The 13609-nt window shown below is 40.4% G+C and overlaps 1 protein-coding gene across 3 annotated transcripts; it reads left to right on the top strand.

The window, feature by feature from the left end:
• The first annotated feature begins 1792 nt into the window (after positions 1-1792).
• Positions 1793-8201, top strand: olfml2bb (olfactomedin-like 2Bb). Of its 3 annotated transcripts, none has more exons than XM_035534435.2 (8): positions 1793-2219; positions 2651-2914; positions 3110-3217; positions 3700-3861; positions 5711-5900; positions 6379-6852; positions 6988-7164; positions 7271-8201. In XM_035534435.2, the coding sequence occupies exons 1-8, from the start codon at positions 2040-2042 to the stop codon at positions 7867-7869; spliced, it is 2154 nt and encodes a 717-aa protein (XP_035390328.1). In that variant the 5' UTR covers positions 1793-2039; the 3' UTR covers positions 7870-8201. The 3 variants fall into 3 exon arrangements, with proteins under 3 accessions (XP_035390328.1, XP_035390327.1, XP_081556440.1); XM_035534434.2 differs by having other exon boundaries at positions 5708-5900; XM_081700314.1 differs by having other exon boundaries at positions 3700-3912; positions 5708-5900.
• The last annotated feature ends 5408 nt before the right edge of the window (positions 8202-13609 follow it).

Raw genomic sequence — 13609 nt, 5'->3', positions numbered from 1 at the left:
GTTACAACCAACAGTTCCAACAGTATGTCACTGAACAAAGTGAGCAGGCTCATGGTGTACTGTAATTGTATGGGTCTGACCTCACAGGCATGTTCAGACTTCCCTCTGAAGAACTCTGTGACATTGACTCTTACTGAGCTCTATGTGCCTTCCTCTCATAAAATAATAGTCTAAAGGAAGGGCAAACCCAACAAAAAAAAGTGTACGCATTGTATGCATATTCATGCACTGTCATGGTCAGTGTGTCCCTTCAATACTAAGTGTCTGAAATTGGCATGCAAATGGTTGGTAATTACTATAATGATATGTTGTTATGATATTGTAATTTTATTGTAACTAATGCTAAGATGAATGTACCTTTAAGGTTATGCCAGTCCATAAGGTTTATTAAATATCTGAATAATTAGTGCAGTTGTATTTCAAAGGGTCTGCTTCATTCTCAATTTAACTGGCATCTTGTGGAAACTCTGTCCTCAGGTCCTCGACCTCTGATCAGTTTGCTGCAACCTGGTCCTATAAACGAGACCCAGTGGAAGCCTGTGATTGAAAACACCATCCTTCATGAAGTTGCACAGCTATACGTGTGTGTATAAATGTGTTTTTCAAAACTGAGACCTGATCATTTCCACACAGTACTCGGGGGCTTTTTCTATCTGTACAATGGACCATTGTTCTATCTGTTTATTATGTGTGGGTGCCAACTATAATAGGTCTCCCTGTCGTATAAAACTGAGTATGCACACTCCACCCAAGCTATAGTGATCCAACCATGCCCAACAGAAACAGAAACTCACCTTGCTGATCTGTGCAAAAGAGGTAAAATGATGAGGATGTGTGTTTTAACATGTCATTCTCTGCCACAGTAGGCTTCTAGTGAATGCTAAGGATTTGCATAGGCAACCTTTAGTTTTTTATTGATGTACATCTGGCACATGCAAGACAGGTCTAGCTGCAGTAACATCTTGTGACCTATCCATGCACACACACTTCACCTGAAACATTGTTTAATCATTTATGCATTTACCTACATATGAACATTGCATGCTACCTAACCATTCACATCTGTAATCAATTTATACAAGGCTGAAGATGTCAGAGCAGAAATAATTTTCCTGCTCATGGACTTCATTGTACTGAATCTACCATAATGGTAGCACCTGCATGTTTTGACACTGAGAAAGGAATTCATATATATGCGCTCTAAATGTATTACATTTAATGGACACGTGTTTATATGAAGTCACAAGCAGAAAATAAAAATCTAAAGGAACCCAAAGCTTTAATTTGATAACCAAGAAGTAAAGTACTATATGACTTAATGAATTAAAGTGCAATTATATCACACAAAGGTAGGTGGCGTCCATGACGCAAAAATTGAATAGCTCAATAAAACTAAATCATCGGCGACAACGCGTTTTTATGTGACCGTAGACCGTATGTGACCGTAGATGGCGCCAATGGTTTATACTGGCCCCCGTCTGTCTGGACCGGTATCGTCCCTGGTGTGTGTAAATTACGGAAGAAAAAAATAGGTAATGAAACGGGGACGGACGGGTGATATTTAAATAGTTTTCTTCTGAGTATGTGGTAGCATACAGAATAAGACAATAAACTGACATTTTAAAAATAGCAATTCGCTCCTCTATCTTATAATTTTCTGTTCTGCAGAAACAAATGACCGTGCAATCCATAATATTGACTCCTCCCTGTCTACAACGCTGAAGCGTGGTCCTTCCCACTTACTTCATCCCAGACGGCTGACCATTAAAATAACCATTCATCAACGGCCATCCAAGGCGAACGCACAACCATCCAGCCTCGAAACACTAGAAAAGTTTATTTATTAATTCATTTTTTAAGTCAAGTAGGGTCTGTATTGCGTCACCAGAGCACTTCACACTTTGCGGCACTATTAAGTAATGTGAACACGGAGGGTCAAGGTAAAAAAAAAATACACTAAGCTTTTGAAACTATCGAGTAAGAAGAGAAGCCTTTAAAGCTGTGTGCGTTAGCTGGTGGATGTGCGGATCAGCAGTACGATGCCCTCGTCTATCCTATTACTATTGGTGTGGTACGGCGCGCTCTGCTGCGCACCGCTGGCATGGAGTAGTGTGGGGAACAGCACATCGAAAGACCGCCAGCCTGCCACGGAAGTGACAGAGAAAAACAGTGCAACGCTGGAGGATGAAATGGACAACCAAGAAAACATTTTAACGCAGGTAATGTAATATGACTTTGACTGCAATCAGTACATTTACGGGATTATGAAATTGGAAATTAAGGTTGTTTGTACTATTTGGCAACCCTAATCAATGACTGGCAATAAAGATATTTAACCTAAATAAATAAGGTTGCAAAATTGAACATTTAATGTTTTGATGAGTATATAGCAAAGTTATGTTTGCTGACTTCCAAAGCATGAAGATGATTTGCATTTTGTGTGTCTAAGGATTATGAACTGGAGTAATGTTTTTGGTTAACTGATGGCCAATTTATGTATTTTACATTAAATATACAAACTAAATTGTTAGCAAAAAATAATTCATTATTCATTAAATGAACACTTGCATAAAATGTACATGGGTCTATTCACTTTCACAATCATCTGTACTGCGAGGGTGTTAATCTAACAATTGTTTTAACTCTCAAGCTTCTAGGGGACTATGACAAAGTGAAGACTTTGTCAGAGGGCTCAAACTGCCACTGTAAATGTGTGGTGAGACCGCTGAGCAGGAGCGCTTGTAAGCGCATCGAGGAGGGACGTGCCAAGCGCGAGGACTTCTACACTGTGGAGACGGTAACCGTGGGACCCAATTGCAAGAAATGTGCCTGCATTGCCCCTCCCTCAGCACTCAACCCCTGTGAAGGGGACTTTAGATTCAAGAAGCTCCAGGAGGCTGGGAACAATATCAAGGTGCGTCAGTTCCGACTGGGTTGAAAAGAGGAATGGAGATATGGGCAGAAGGCATGGTTCTAAAATGTCACCTGTGCTTTTCTGTTTTCCTCAAATTGTAGTCAAACTGCAGTTAAATCTGGCAGAAAGTCATCTTTTGCTCTGCTCACATTAGTGTTATGCTGATTTTGACTGGAGAGTGTTTGCTTTTGATAGCTTGCCACCATAATGGACTTACTTGAGGGGGCTTCCTATGGGATGGATCTGTTAAAGCTGCACTCAGTCACCACAAAGCTTCTGGAACGCATGGACAATACAGAAAGAGTAAATGCTCTCAGATTTTCCTCTATGTTTCTTATTCCCAGAGATCACTTTTAGTAATTAAGATGAAATTTAAATTGTTTAGTGTCTACATAAAAGACATTGCTAGGTAGATGTGGAAATGGTTTAAGTTTGATCTTCCATTAGGTGAAGGCAAGATACAGAGATTGGATAGTCTAATGTCGGGCAGAAAAGTGCAAAAAAAAAAAGTGCAAACTTTCATTACTGGGCTGTCATTACCTTAATAGAATATTGCTTTCTTGGGCCATTAATTTATATAACAGGCCATTAGCCTTCCTGTTTATGTTCTGAAAAATGCCATCCCTATTAAAATACCATTCTATGCACTTTCAATACCATCTGCCACGGCAACTGAAATCACTGCACCTTTATGGTTTTGGCACTGGGTAAAGAGTAGCAGAGTGTAGCATGCTCTGCCGAGCCACCACCCATGAACAGCTGCCGAGTGTGTTTCTTCTCTGCAGTCATTTTTTGGCAATGGGACAAGGGAGCGTGGAGGTGTAAAGGGAGACGTAGGGGTGGGGAAGGGGTCCCGTGCCCACCAGTGCCTGGAGAAGAAGCGGCGGCTGAGCAAGCTGGAACCGTCATTGCAAAAGAAAGCGGCTGCAGCCTTTTCACATGCCGAGGTGAGCTACAACCCCAGCATGCTGCACCAAGACCAGCCCTCACTCACCAAGGTAGATCTTAGCGTCTGTAATACATCAAGACCAGCCTTTACTAACAGAGTTAGATCTTAAAGTCTATAATACATTAAGACCAGCTCTCATAAACTGAGGTACATCTCAAACTCTGTCATACATCCAGACACTTTCAGACACTGAGGTAAATTCCAATCACTGTAATCCACCAATAGCAGATCTCAGACATTATTGTGAAAGACCCCAATCACAATATACCAATATCAGCTTCCATTAATACTGAGGTGAAGGAGGCATTGATCTGCAAGCGTAGGCACAGGCATGGACGACACCAGTAACTGCTACAATGATATAAGAGAGTACTGCTTTGACTCATTTCAGCATTTATTTAATGTAACTTCAGAGTTTAAGTGAATAAAGGCAACATATACTGTATATTCTGATTCAGTGAATTTCCACCAGTTTTTCAAAACCTCAGCATAAAAAAACCTTTTAAACAGTAAACAAAGCCATGCATGTATTTTTAACCAGTAAACAAATCGATGAGGGCTTTTGATGGAAAATGGTCCATTCTGGTCTGGCACTACTTTCTTCTTCAACCTCCATGATAGAGTGGTGTTTTTTTTGTGATGTTGGTAGCTTTCTGATGCTTTAAATGATTCAGACTCTTCTTTTTTATATGTCATTTTTCTATCAACTTTAGTCATTTCCCACCCATAGACTGTTTAACTAACTCTCCCTTCTCATATGACAAGTAGCAACAGTGAAAGGTACACAATGAATTCCTCCAAGACACGAAATCCAAGCACCACATTTTCTCAAGCTGCAGCCCATGCTGTGGTACAGGGAGGAAAGTGTTAACCGTCACCAGCAAAAGCATACAGACACCCACGATTGGCTGGTGTGGCTCTGATTGACAGGGGGCAATGTCATTTCATCCCTCACATTGAGAGAGCAGCACCAATCTTGCTCCCTTGCACTATTGGCCACAGATGGTTATAGCAGCCTCAGGGCTCAAACCAGTGACCCCACAATGATAGGGTGAATGCTTGTTTCTGTTCCACCACTCGAGAGCCCAATTGTGACCAGTTCTGACTTGCCAGGTTTCTATAGAATTGTACAATAAAATGGAATTCATCAAAAGAAAGTGATTTTTGTTTACTTCTCAATTAGCAATTTATACTGAAATTATAAAGTAATCATGAAATTCCCACTGGAATGAGTCAAGCCCATTGTTTTCCATAAGCCATTTTTGAGTGATACAAATTACTGAATTAAGTGCTGAACCCATATACACATGCTGCAAGCTGCATACACAAACCACTAAGCCTAAACACATACAAGGTTTTATAGACCATATACATTACATGCAGGCAGATTGCCAGTATATTACAAGACTCTAAACCTAAACAGGTAGTGTAACTTCCAGATACACACACATATATGGGATCAGATTCAAAAAGGGTACAGTTCTGAATTGGCCTTTCAGAGTACCACGCTAAGCTCCTGCTCTGTGGAAAGTTTTTTCCCACTTTGCTGCGTCAGCCTGGCAGACCTCTCGATACTGTATTATTAAATCAAAGGCAGCTTTACTGAAGCCCATTCAAAGCATTAATCTGCACCACAAATTCCCCTCTTATTGCATGAAATAGACTATTACTGCAACCCACAAAATGGAGAGTTTAAATCAATAATACAAAAAAGATTTCATCTGTATTTTCATCTGTAAAAAAGCTTTCATCTGTACTTATGCAAATGATTCCATTCATATTTTTCAGTCCAAATAGAAACTGAAATGATTACTCCTTTTTCCCTTTTCTTCTGTGTATATCAGAAGAAGTATGAAGAGAAGTTTGTAGGGAACGAGGGCTCCAATCGGCCTCTGCTAAAGAAGAGTCACTCTGAAGGCCCAGAAGCCCAGAATCCAAAGAACCAAAGAACCAAAATAGATCCTAACGGGATAAGCATCAAGCGTGTGACCTTCTACAAGGCTGATGGTGTGGAAAATGAAGATGGAGAACATAAAGGTTAGGTTGCTACACATAGACACATACAAACACCCAATACACATTTGACAGAACTAAGCTGTTTGTTGAGACTCCCGTTCTTCAGGACCTTCAGCCACATCCTGCTCTGTTTCAACTCTCAACACATCATGGCCAGGTAATCAGGGGCTGAAGAACCTAGTCTAACTTCCTTATGTGTGTTGGGAGTTAGGATAGAACAGAAATCATAGCAATGGCTAAAATCACCAAGGACTCCCATAAAGCGCTTTATGCTACAGTACAACAAACACAGCTAACATAATCAAACCCTTACTTATTGACTTATTTAGTACGGAGAGGCTCCTTGTCTAAGGAGACGCTTCTGTGTACCAAATTTTTAGGATGTATAAACAAACTTCATGTGCAGGCTTATAAAATGAGACACACTGAATGTGTTGTAGATGAAGACCTTCAAATCTTTTTTAAGTGTTTCTAGCACATTTCTTCCCATGCACAACAGCACCAGATGATGTCGTGAGTGGTGACGGTTCAGTGGATTTAATAATACAAGACCAGATCCCCAAGCAGAAGCTTTCTGCCCCCACCCCAGCCACCGGCTATCAAACCACAGCCATCGTGGCTTCTGTGCTCGAGCCAAGCTCCAGCTCCCAGAAGGTCAACAAACCCACTCATGCTCCAAATGGACCAACCGCCGCAAGTGTGCTCACTGTGACAGAGCAGCCTAAACCAGAGCCAAGGGAAACCACTGAGCTGACTGCAACCAGCCCTACAGTGCTGGTTGCCTTGACAACCTCAACCACCACCACCATCCAGGCAGTGGCCACCAACAACGTTGCATCCATCACTGGCCCTCCTACAGTCCAAAAACCATCATCAAATTTCACAGCCATGGCGAAAAGAGACACAGTGAAATCTCGTATTACCTGGGATGAAGGGCCTGCTGAAGCAGCCACAGAGGTTCCAAAGAATTCTGGTAAATTTGAATGCAGGTTTCATATATTATGATATACATTTGACCACTTACTTTTCAAATATATATATATATATATATTAAAAAAAGATACTGGCATTGCTGCCACACTTATTTCTGTGGCCTTGCAATTTGTAGGTGTGTGCAAAGACACTTTAGCAACTATAGGTGACCCTGTGACCCGCAACACTTACGGCCGTAATGAAGGTGCCTGGATGAAGGATCCAAAAGGCAATGGCAAAGTCATTTACGTCACAAACTATTACTATGGCAACAATCTGCTGGAATTCCGTGACATGGACACATTCAAGCAAGGTAATCCATGCTGGCAAAATCATTGGTTTGGGAAAGTTGTGCTTGTGTCATAGTATTCATGTAATGCCTTTGTGGACATTGATACAGATGTCTGTTTTTTTCCCAGGCCGTTTCACCAACTCCTATAAACTCCCCTACAACTGGATTGGCACTGGTCATGTGGTCTACAATGGTGCGTTCTACTACAACCGGGCTTTCTCCCGTGACATCATCCGATTCGACCTGCGCCTCCGTTACGTGGCCGCCTGGACAACCCTGCATGATGCCGTGTTTGAGGAGGAGGAGGCTCCGTGGAGGTGGCGGGGACACTCGGACATCGACTTCGCCGTGGATGAGAGTGGCCTGTGGATGCTATACCCGGCCCTAGATGAGGAAGGTTTCCACCAGGAGGTGATCGTCCTCAACAAGCTCAACCCATATGACCTGCACAAGGAGAATGCCTGGAGGACTGGCCTGAGGAGGAACACCTACGGCAACTCTTTCGTCATCTGCGGCGTGCTATATGCTGTGGACAGCTACGAACACATGAACGCCAACATCTCCTATGCTTTCGACACTCACACACACACCCAAATGGTGCCATGGCTACCTTTTGTAAACAACTACACCTACACCACACAAATCGATTATAACCCAAAAGACCGTATGCTGTATGCATGGGACAATGGACGTCAGGTGACCTATGATGTGATATTTGCCTATTAATGGAATAATATCAATTACCTAGAAAACTGTTCAGCACTTTTTGTATAAAATAGCAAAATAATTATAAGACTCAGTGAACTGTTGATCAGTCCACACAGTCAATATATATATATATATTTTTATAACATGCCACTGTTTTGTTTTATTGTTCTTTGAGTGTATTGTGTAATATGTATGTCTGTCTAATGGCTATTCAGTGATTTTTAAGCTCTAAAGATGAAAAGGTTTACTGTGGTGCTAATGACAATGTTCTTATTGTAACTGCTCATTTTAAATGTACATGTGTGCTGTACATACTGTAGTTAATTTAAAATACATGCTATGACAAGTTACATTACCTGTGTAGTGATGATTTGAGTCAAACCAAAGCCAAATCAAGGTTAGAAAGCCTATCCTAGCATCATAGGACACAAGGCAGGAACCTACCCTGGAAACAGAACCAGTCTATCACAGGGCACAGACACCCATGCCAGACCAATTTACAGCAACCAGACCTTTGGGAGGAAACTAGAGTAACTCAGGCACAGGGAGAATGTACAAATTCCCCACAGGCAACAGTCAAGCCAGGAACGAAACCCAGGTTACAGGATCTGTGAGGCAACAGCACTAACCACTGTATCACCCACAAACAAACACTGTGCCTCCGAAATAGTAGAAGTATACAGCTTCTATACAAGTAAGATGCAATCCACATGACTCTCAGAAGCTTGGGTCACAGAACTGGGTTGTAAACAAAAGCACTGTGAATAAGTGTATAAACTGTGTTTTGGGAATTGGCATAAATCACCGTCTTCATAAGTTGTATATTACATTATATGTTACAGTTACTTGACTATAAGAGAAAAGGGGGTCTGTGCAAAAACTAGTATTTGGCAGATTGTGCTTTCCCAAGAACACAGACACCAAAGCTCTTTGGAGAGACAAACCCCTGTCTCTAATTGCACCTGGTGAATCTATTTCTAAACATTGCTGCCAGGTTGGCTTGCTCTCAAATCTCAATGAAATCTAATACTATATACCATGACCCACCAGGACAGCCAACTGCATTTTCATTATTGAACTGAATATTTCAGTTCACTATATGCTATGCTATATCACTGTCAAATTTCCTCATAGCTCTAATCCTCTGGGACAGAACAAATCTGAACAGAGCCTACAAATTTGGAGAGCAAAGATAGGAAAAATGCATAATCCATCCAGGAATTACATAATCCTCCCACAGAAATAACAAGAATCATATATTCCATCACAACCAACAGCAGGAAGGTATTTACAGGCAATAGACAGTATTGGGCTATGCGCTATAGTATTGGTCTATCTGGTTTAGTAGTGAACATCATACAAATATTTCTGGAAATCTGTTTAGGTTATCTGCAGAAAATGTATGGCCAAGTGTGCTCCATTAGATTTGTGTACACACACAGAAGCCTTGTCTCCCAGCAACAACTGGGAACAATCAGTGTGGGTCTATGTGCAGTGTCATTACAGTGAGGTAAATAATGATTGGTTGAAGTTCCTATGCACTTTCCAAAATTAATTATATAATGTTTGGCAAGAAAGTATTTCTATGTGTGGAAATGTTTCATTTTAACCTCCTTGCTGCAACCTGGAGAAAATGTTTTAAGGCACATCCTGCTAAACAGAAAAACTATTTCAACATATCTAGACTGATGGAAAAGTCCTGGGACATAAAGTAAGTGTTTGAAATAAATGCAAACTAATAAGTGGCACCATTTAAGGTCATTAAGTAATTGGCACCAAGAATTTCAGAATGTTCCAGAAATCTCTCTCACCACTTTACCTTTTTGGTATTTGTTGCTGCAAGCAAGCCATCTATGTCTATAATCAGAGGAAGCATATGGTTAGTGTTTCCATCATTTCATGGCAAGAGAAACTTGCACTTCCTTCTCGGTATTCACGCGGAAAGCCTCTGAGACTGTCTGGCGAGACAGTAGGGGAAGGTCTGCATGCCACACTAAGCTTCTGAAGTAGAACAACAGCAATATGTTGCAGGGCTGTGTCTATACGCCTGACACCGTGAATTAAAGACAGAAGAACCAAATAACTTATTCCATATGGTGGGAGAACAGGCTCATAAAAATGAAGGAAAATATTTCTCCTCCTTGTTACAAATGTACCTTTAAAATAAATATGGTGTGATCTAGCCTTTTCATCCCAGTCGGTGAACTATCATAACAACTTATCAAAAATGATAATTAATCCAAGAGATACATTTGAATTTCTTTAATTTATTAATAACCAGCTTATACCTCAATGAAATGTCAATTCTTTATGTATTAATGTTGGTTCTGTATTGCAATGTATTGACATGTAATACAGAATAAGAAGTGATATAGCAAATTTTACTTAAAAAGTAATGATTTCAGCAGTTATGTCCAGATATTCATTCCTGATCCATTCATACAGACAGATGGCAGGTTTGCAAGAGCCTAGAGAGCCATTGTATCTGCAGAGCTCCTGAAAAGGGGGGTGACAAACCCCATTTGCATGAGCTCAGAATTTATTTTGGCAAGGCTTTCTGTCTACCTGGGATAGGCAATAATGGCAGGCACCCTGTTCTCAGTTGCTACCATGACCTTTTCTGTCCTCTTCAGACAGCAACTCACAGTATGAATATAAGACAGCAAACTTTAGGAGGGAAAGTTTTCACAGGTGAGAGGCTGAAAGTAGGATAAACAATCATGGGGCTTGCCTGTGATGGAAATGTGTGGTGATCAGATCAGTGCTCTCTCATGTATCTATACTTTTCAGCTACACTAAACCATGAGGCAAACAACAAACCGATCGACAGTGCTGGAGTTAAATCAAATGACAGAACTCCATTAAAAAAATACAGGAACCAGTGGTCATGAAACCTTTCCAGCCACAGTTCAAGACTGTCTGATTTTCAGCTCTTTTTTATCACGGCCACAGAGAAGCACTTCCTTCGTCAGCCATTCTTCTTTACCTCAGTGAGTAGAGTTACAACTGGCTGTGCGGAATGGTGTGATAGTGAAACATAGGGGTCACACAATTGCACATTAGTAACAATTCGCCTGACCCATTTCATATTAAAAGTTACAAATTATTTAACCTTAAAACTAGTGTTTAAGCATCATGTTCATGCAATTGCGACTTTATTTGTATGGAATCCAGGGGCATCTAATAATCCTCTCACACAGAAATAAATTATCCCTATTAAAGGAATTGTTCTGAAAAAAAAAAATCAAATTTGCACAATTTCTGAAAAAGGTTTTGGGTGAATTAGCTTCTTGAGAAAAGAGGAAAAAAGGGTGTGTGTAAGTAAGAAGAAAATTGTGTAAATTTGATTGTTTGCCAAGTAATTTCCTTTCACTGCAACCTGTCAAAAATACATAAATAGGCTTAAAGTGAAGCATTGATTTCAGTGGAATGCCCTCCAGCTGCACATGGCCCAAGAAAACTAGCAGCTGTCTATGCCCTTAGAAAACTTTACTTTGTGGAGTTACAACAAAAGGTCCAGATTACCTGACTCGAACTGACAGCAATTACATAGCTTTGAAGACCATAACATATTCAAAATAGTAGCCTTTAAACCAAAGGTTTTTACATGAAATACAACAAATGTAACCTATAACATTCTCTGAGCCTTAAAGCAATGTACTTAGGTCTGAAACATTTTTACCAAAGAGTTTCCAGTATTCCCTTGTATAACACCATTTCCATTTCTCTCTTTAAATCATGCCACAATAGTTCACTTTTCTGGAAACAGGTGTTGTGTCCAAAGAACACTTTTGCCAGGCTGACCAAAGCTCTGTATCTTTTATAAGGTACATAGACTACTTAATCTTGAAGTAGTTGGTAAAGTGTAGTTCAGAAGGTGGTTTTGGACAGTAGAAGGAGCATAATCTTCTTAATTCCTGACCATATGGACAGCACAGTGTTCCAGACAGCAGTTCAAGGAGAAAGTGAATAATGCCATCTGGTAGAATGATATTGTTTAAGATGTGGTGCTGATGATTTAAAGAAACCTAATATATAGGCTAAATATGTTCTGACACAAGAGAGGTAAAAGCTCACATTTCTTTCAGATTACTTGAGCAATCCTCAAGGCCAATATGATATATGAACAAAAAGGAAGCACAGATGTGGAAAACCCTCCTTAGGGGCTTGTGATTAGTCAAAGATGGCCGTGACTAATATGAACATGTGCTTTAACGCATGATTTAACTCCATACACAGTATTACCACAGTTTTCAACCCTGGTATTTCCCTTCCTAGGAGCAGTCAATATTAGACATACAAGATGTCTCCATGATGGCACCAACTCTGAGGTTGGATGTATTGCCTCAGTGTGTTGCACCTCTGAACAGGAAGCAGATATCACACTATAGGGAACTGCAAGCAGGTTTCAAATACAAGACAGCCATTTTATATTATATATCAACTAACCACAAACAGATAGGATTTGCCAATCTCTCTCATCTTCTTTTTTTCAGTGAACAGAATCAGTTTAATTAACAAATTTTTATAATGCAATGAGACTTCACCTGGGAAATGGAAACCCCTTATACAGAATTTCTTGTGTAGTCAATGGAGTTCATTCACAAGTTTTTGCTTTAGCTTGCAGAACACTGAGTGTGGTGAAAATGTCTTCTTCTGATGTAAGTACTGAAACCTGACAAAAAGGACTTCAATAAGGAAACATGGATTTTTGATCGAGCTCTCTAGAAGAAACCACAGGTCCAGTCTCTTTCCCGGACCTGCTGGGTTTTTCCCATAGCAAAAAAGTGCCAGTCAGCACTTTCCATATTTGAAGCCCTCTTGTGCATAAGTATGCAGTGATGTCTAAGTGGGACTGGTGAAAGTAGACACTGCAGCTCTGTTCATTAGATCAGATAAGGGAGGATTTAAGAAGATGCCAAGCAGATCAGACTCAACAAATTATGCATCAGCAAGCAATATAAACATTCACTATTTACAAGGGCTTTGTTAATGGAAACTAATCAAAGTCAGGGTACACAATGTCCAGTCCTGCACAGTTTGAGTTTAATTATCTAACTATTCTACTTACAAGCAGGATGGAGTTCACCAGTGGGCTATAGCCAGCCCCAATACATTGTTGTACTCTTTTGGTTTAGTTCTACTCAGACCAGTGCCTTACCTGAAACAAGAAGTCTGTTTTTGGTGCATGTTAGCAAAAGGAAACATGTTGTGGTTAGCATAGCTAGTGGTGTTGCAGAGCAAATATTTATGTTGTTGAGAAATGTGATTTCACTCACAAGCACTAAACAAACAAATAAACACTATGTGGTTTATATAGTTGCAACTTCCTAAAAAATATTTTATGTTGTGTTCTCTCACTTTCCTGCTCTCTCAGAACTAGCAAATCAGTAGTGTGAAATCAATGTGATACCTTTTTTGCTCAGGTTTCTGTGGGGCACATTCTTGCATGTCATCAGAGAGAAAAGCACTCGCATACGCACCTGACCCCTCATCAGGTCGAAATAACATAGAAAATCAAGACTGAGAAATCACAGGGCTGGGCTTAATGGAACTAATTATGGGACTGTTATCCTTGTATGCCTCTCAGGCTTGGGTCTCTAAAAGTTCATACTCCAAAGCATAGAACAGATTCGACATTGATTTATCAAGATTAGGATCATGGGAACACCTCTTCCTGAATTTTATGCAAGAGAGGAGGCATGAAACACACTGGGAATTCTTGCAGCCCTGTCACAGTCACAAAGTAACTCAGCAC

This window comes from Electrophorus electricus, chromosome 17 (genome assembly GCF_041902795.1).
Source record: "Electrophorus electricus isolate QZ-2024a chromosome 17, ASM4190279v1, whole genome shotgun sequence".
NCBI classification, from domain to species: Eukaryota; Metazoa; Chordata; class Actinopteri; order Gymnotiformes; family Gymnotidae; genus Electrophorus; species Electrophorus electricus.
The sequence above is the reverse complement of the archived record's forward strand: the minus strand, read 5'-3'. Positions and strand labels throughout refer to the sequence as shown.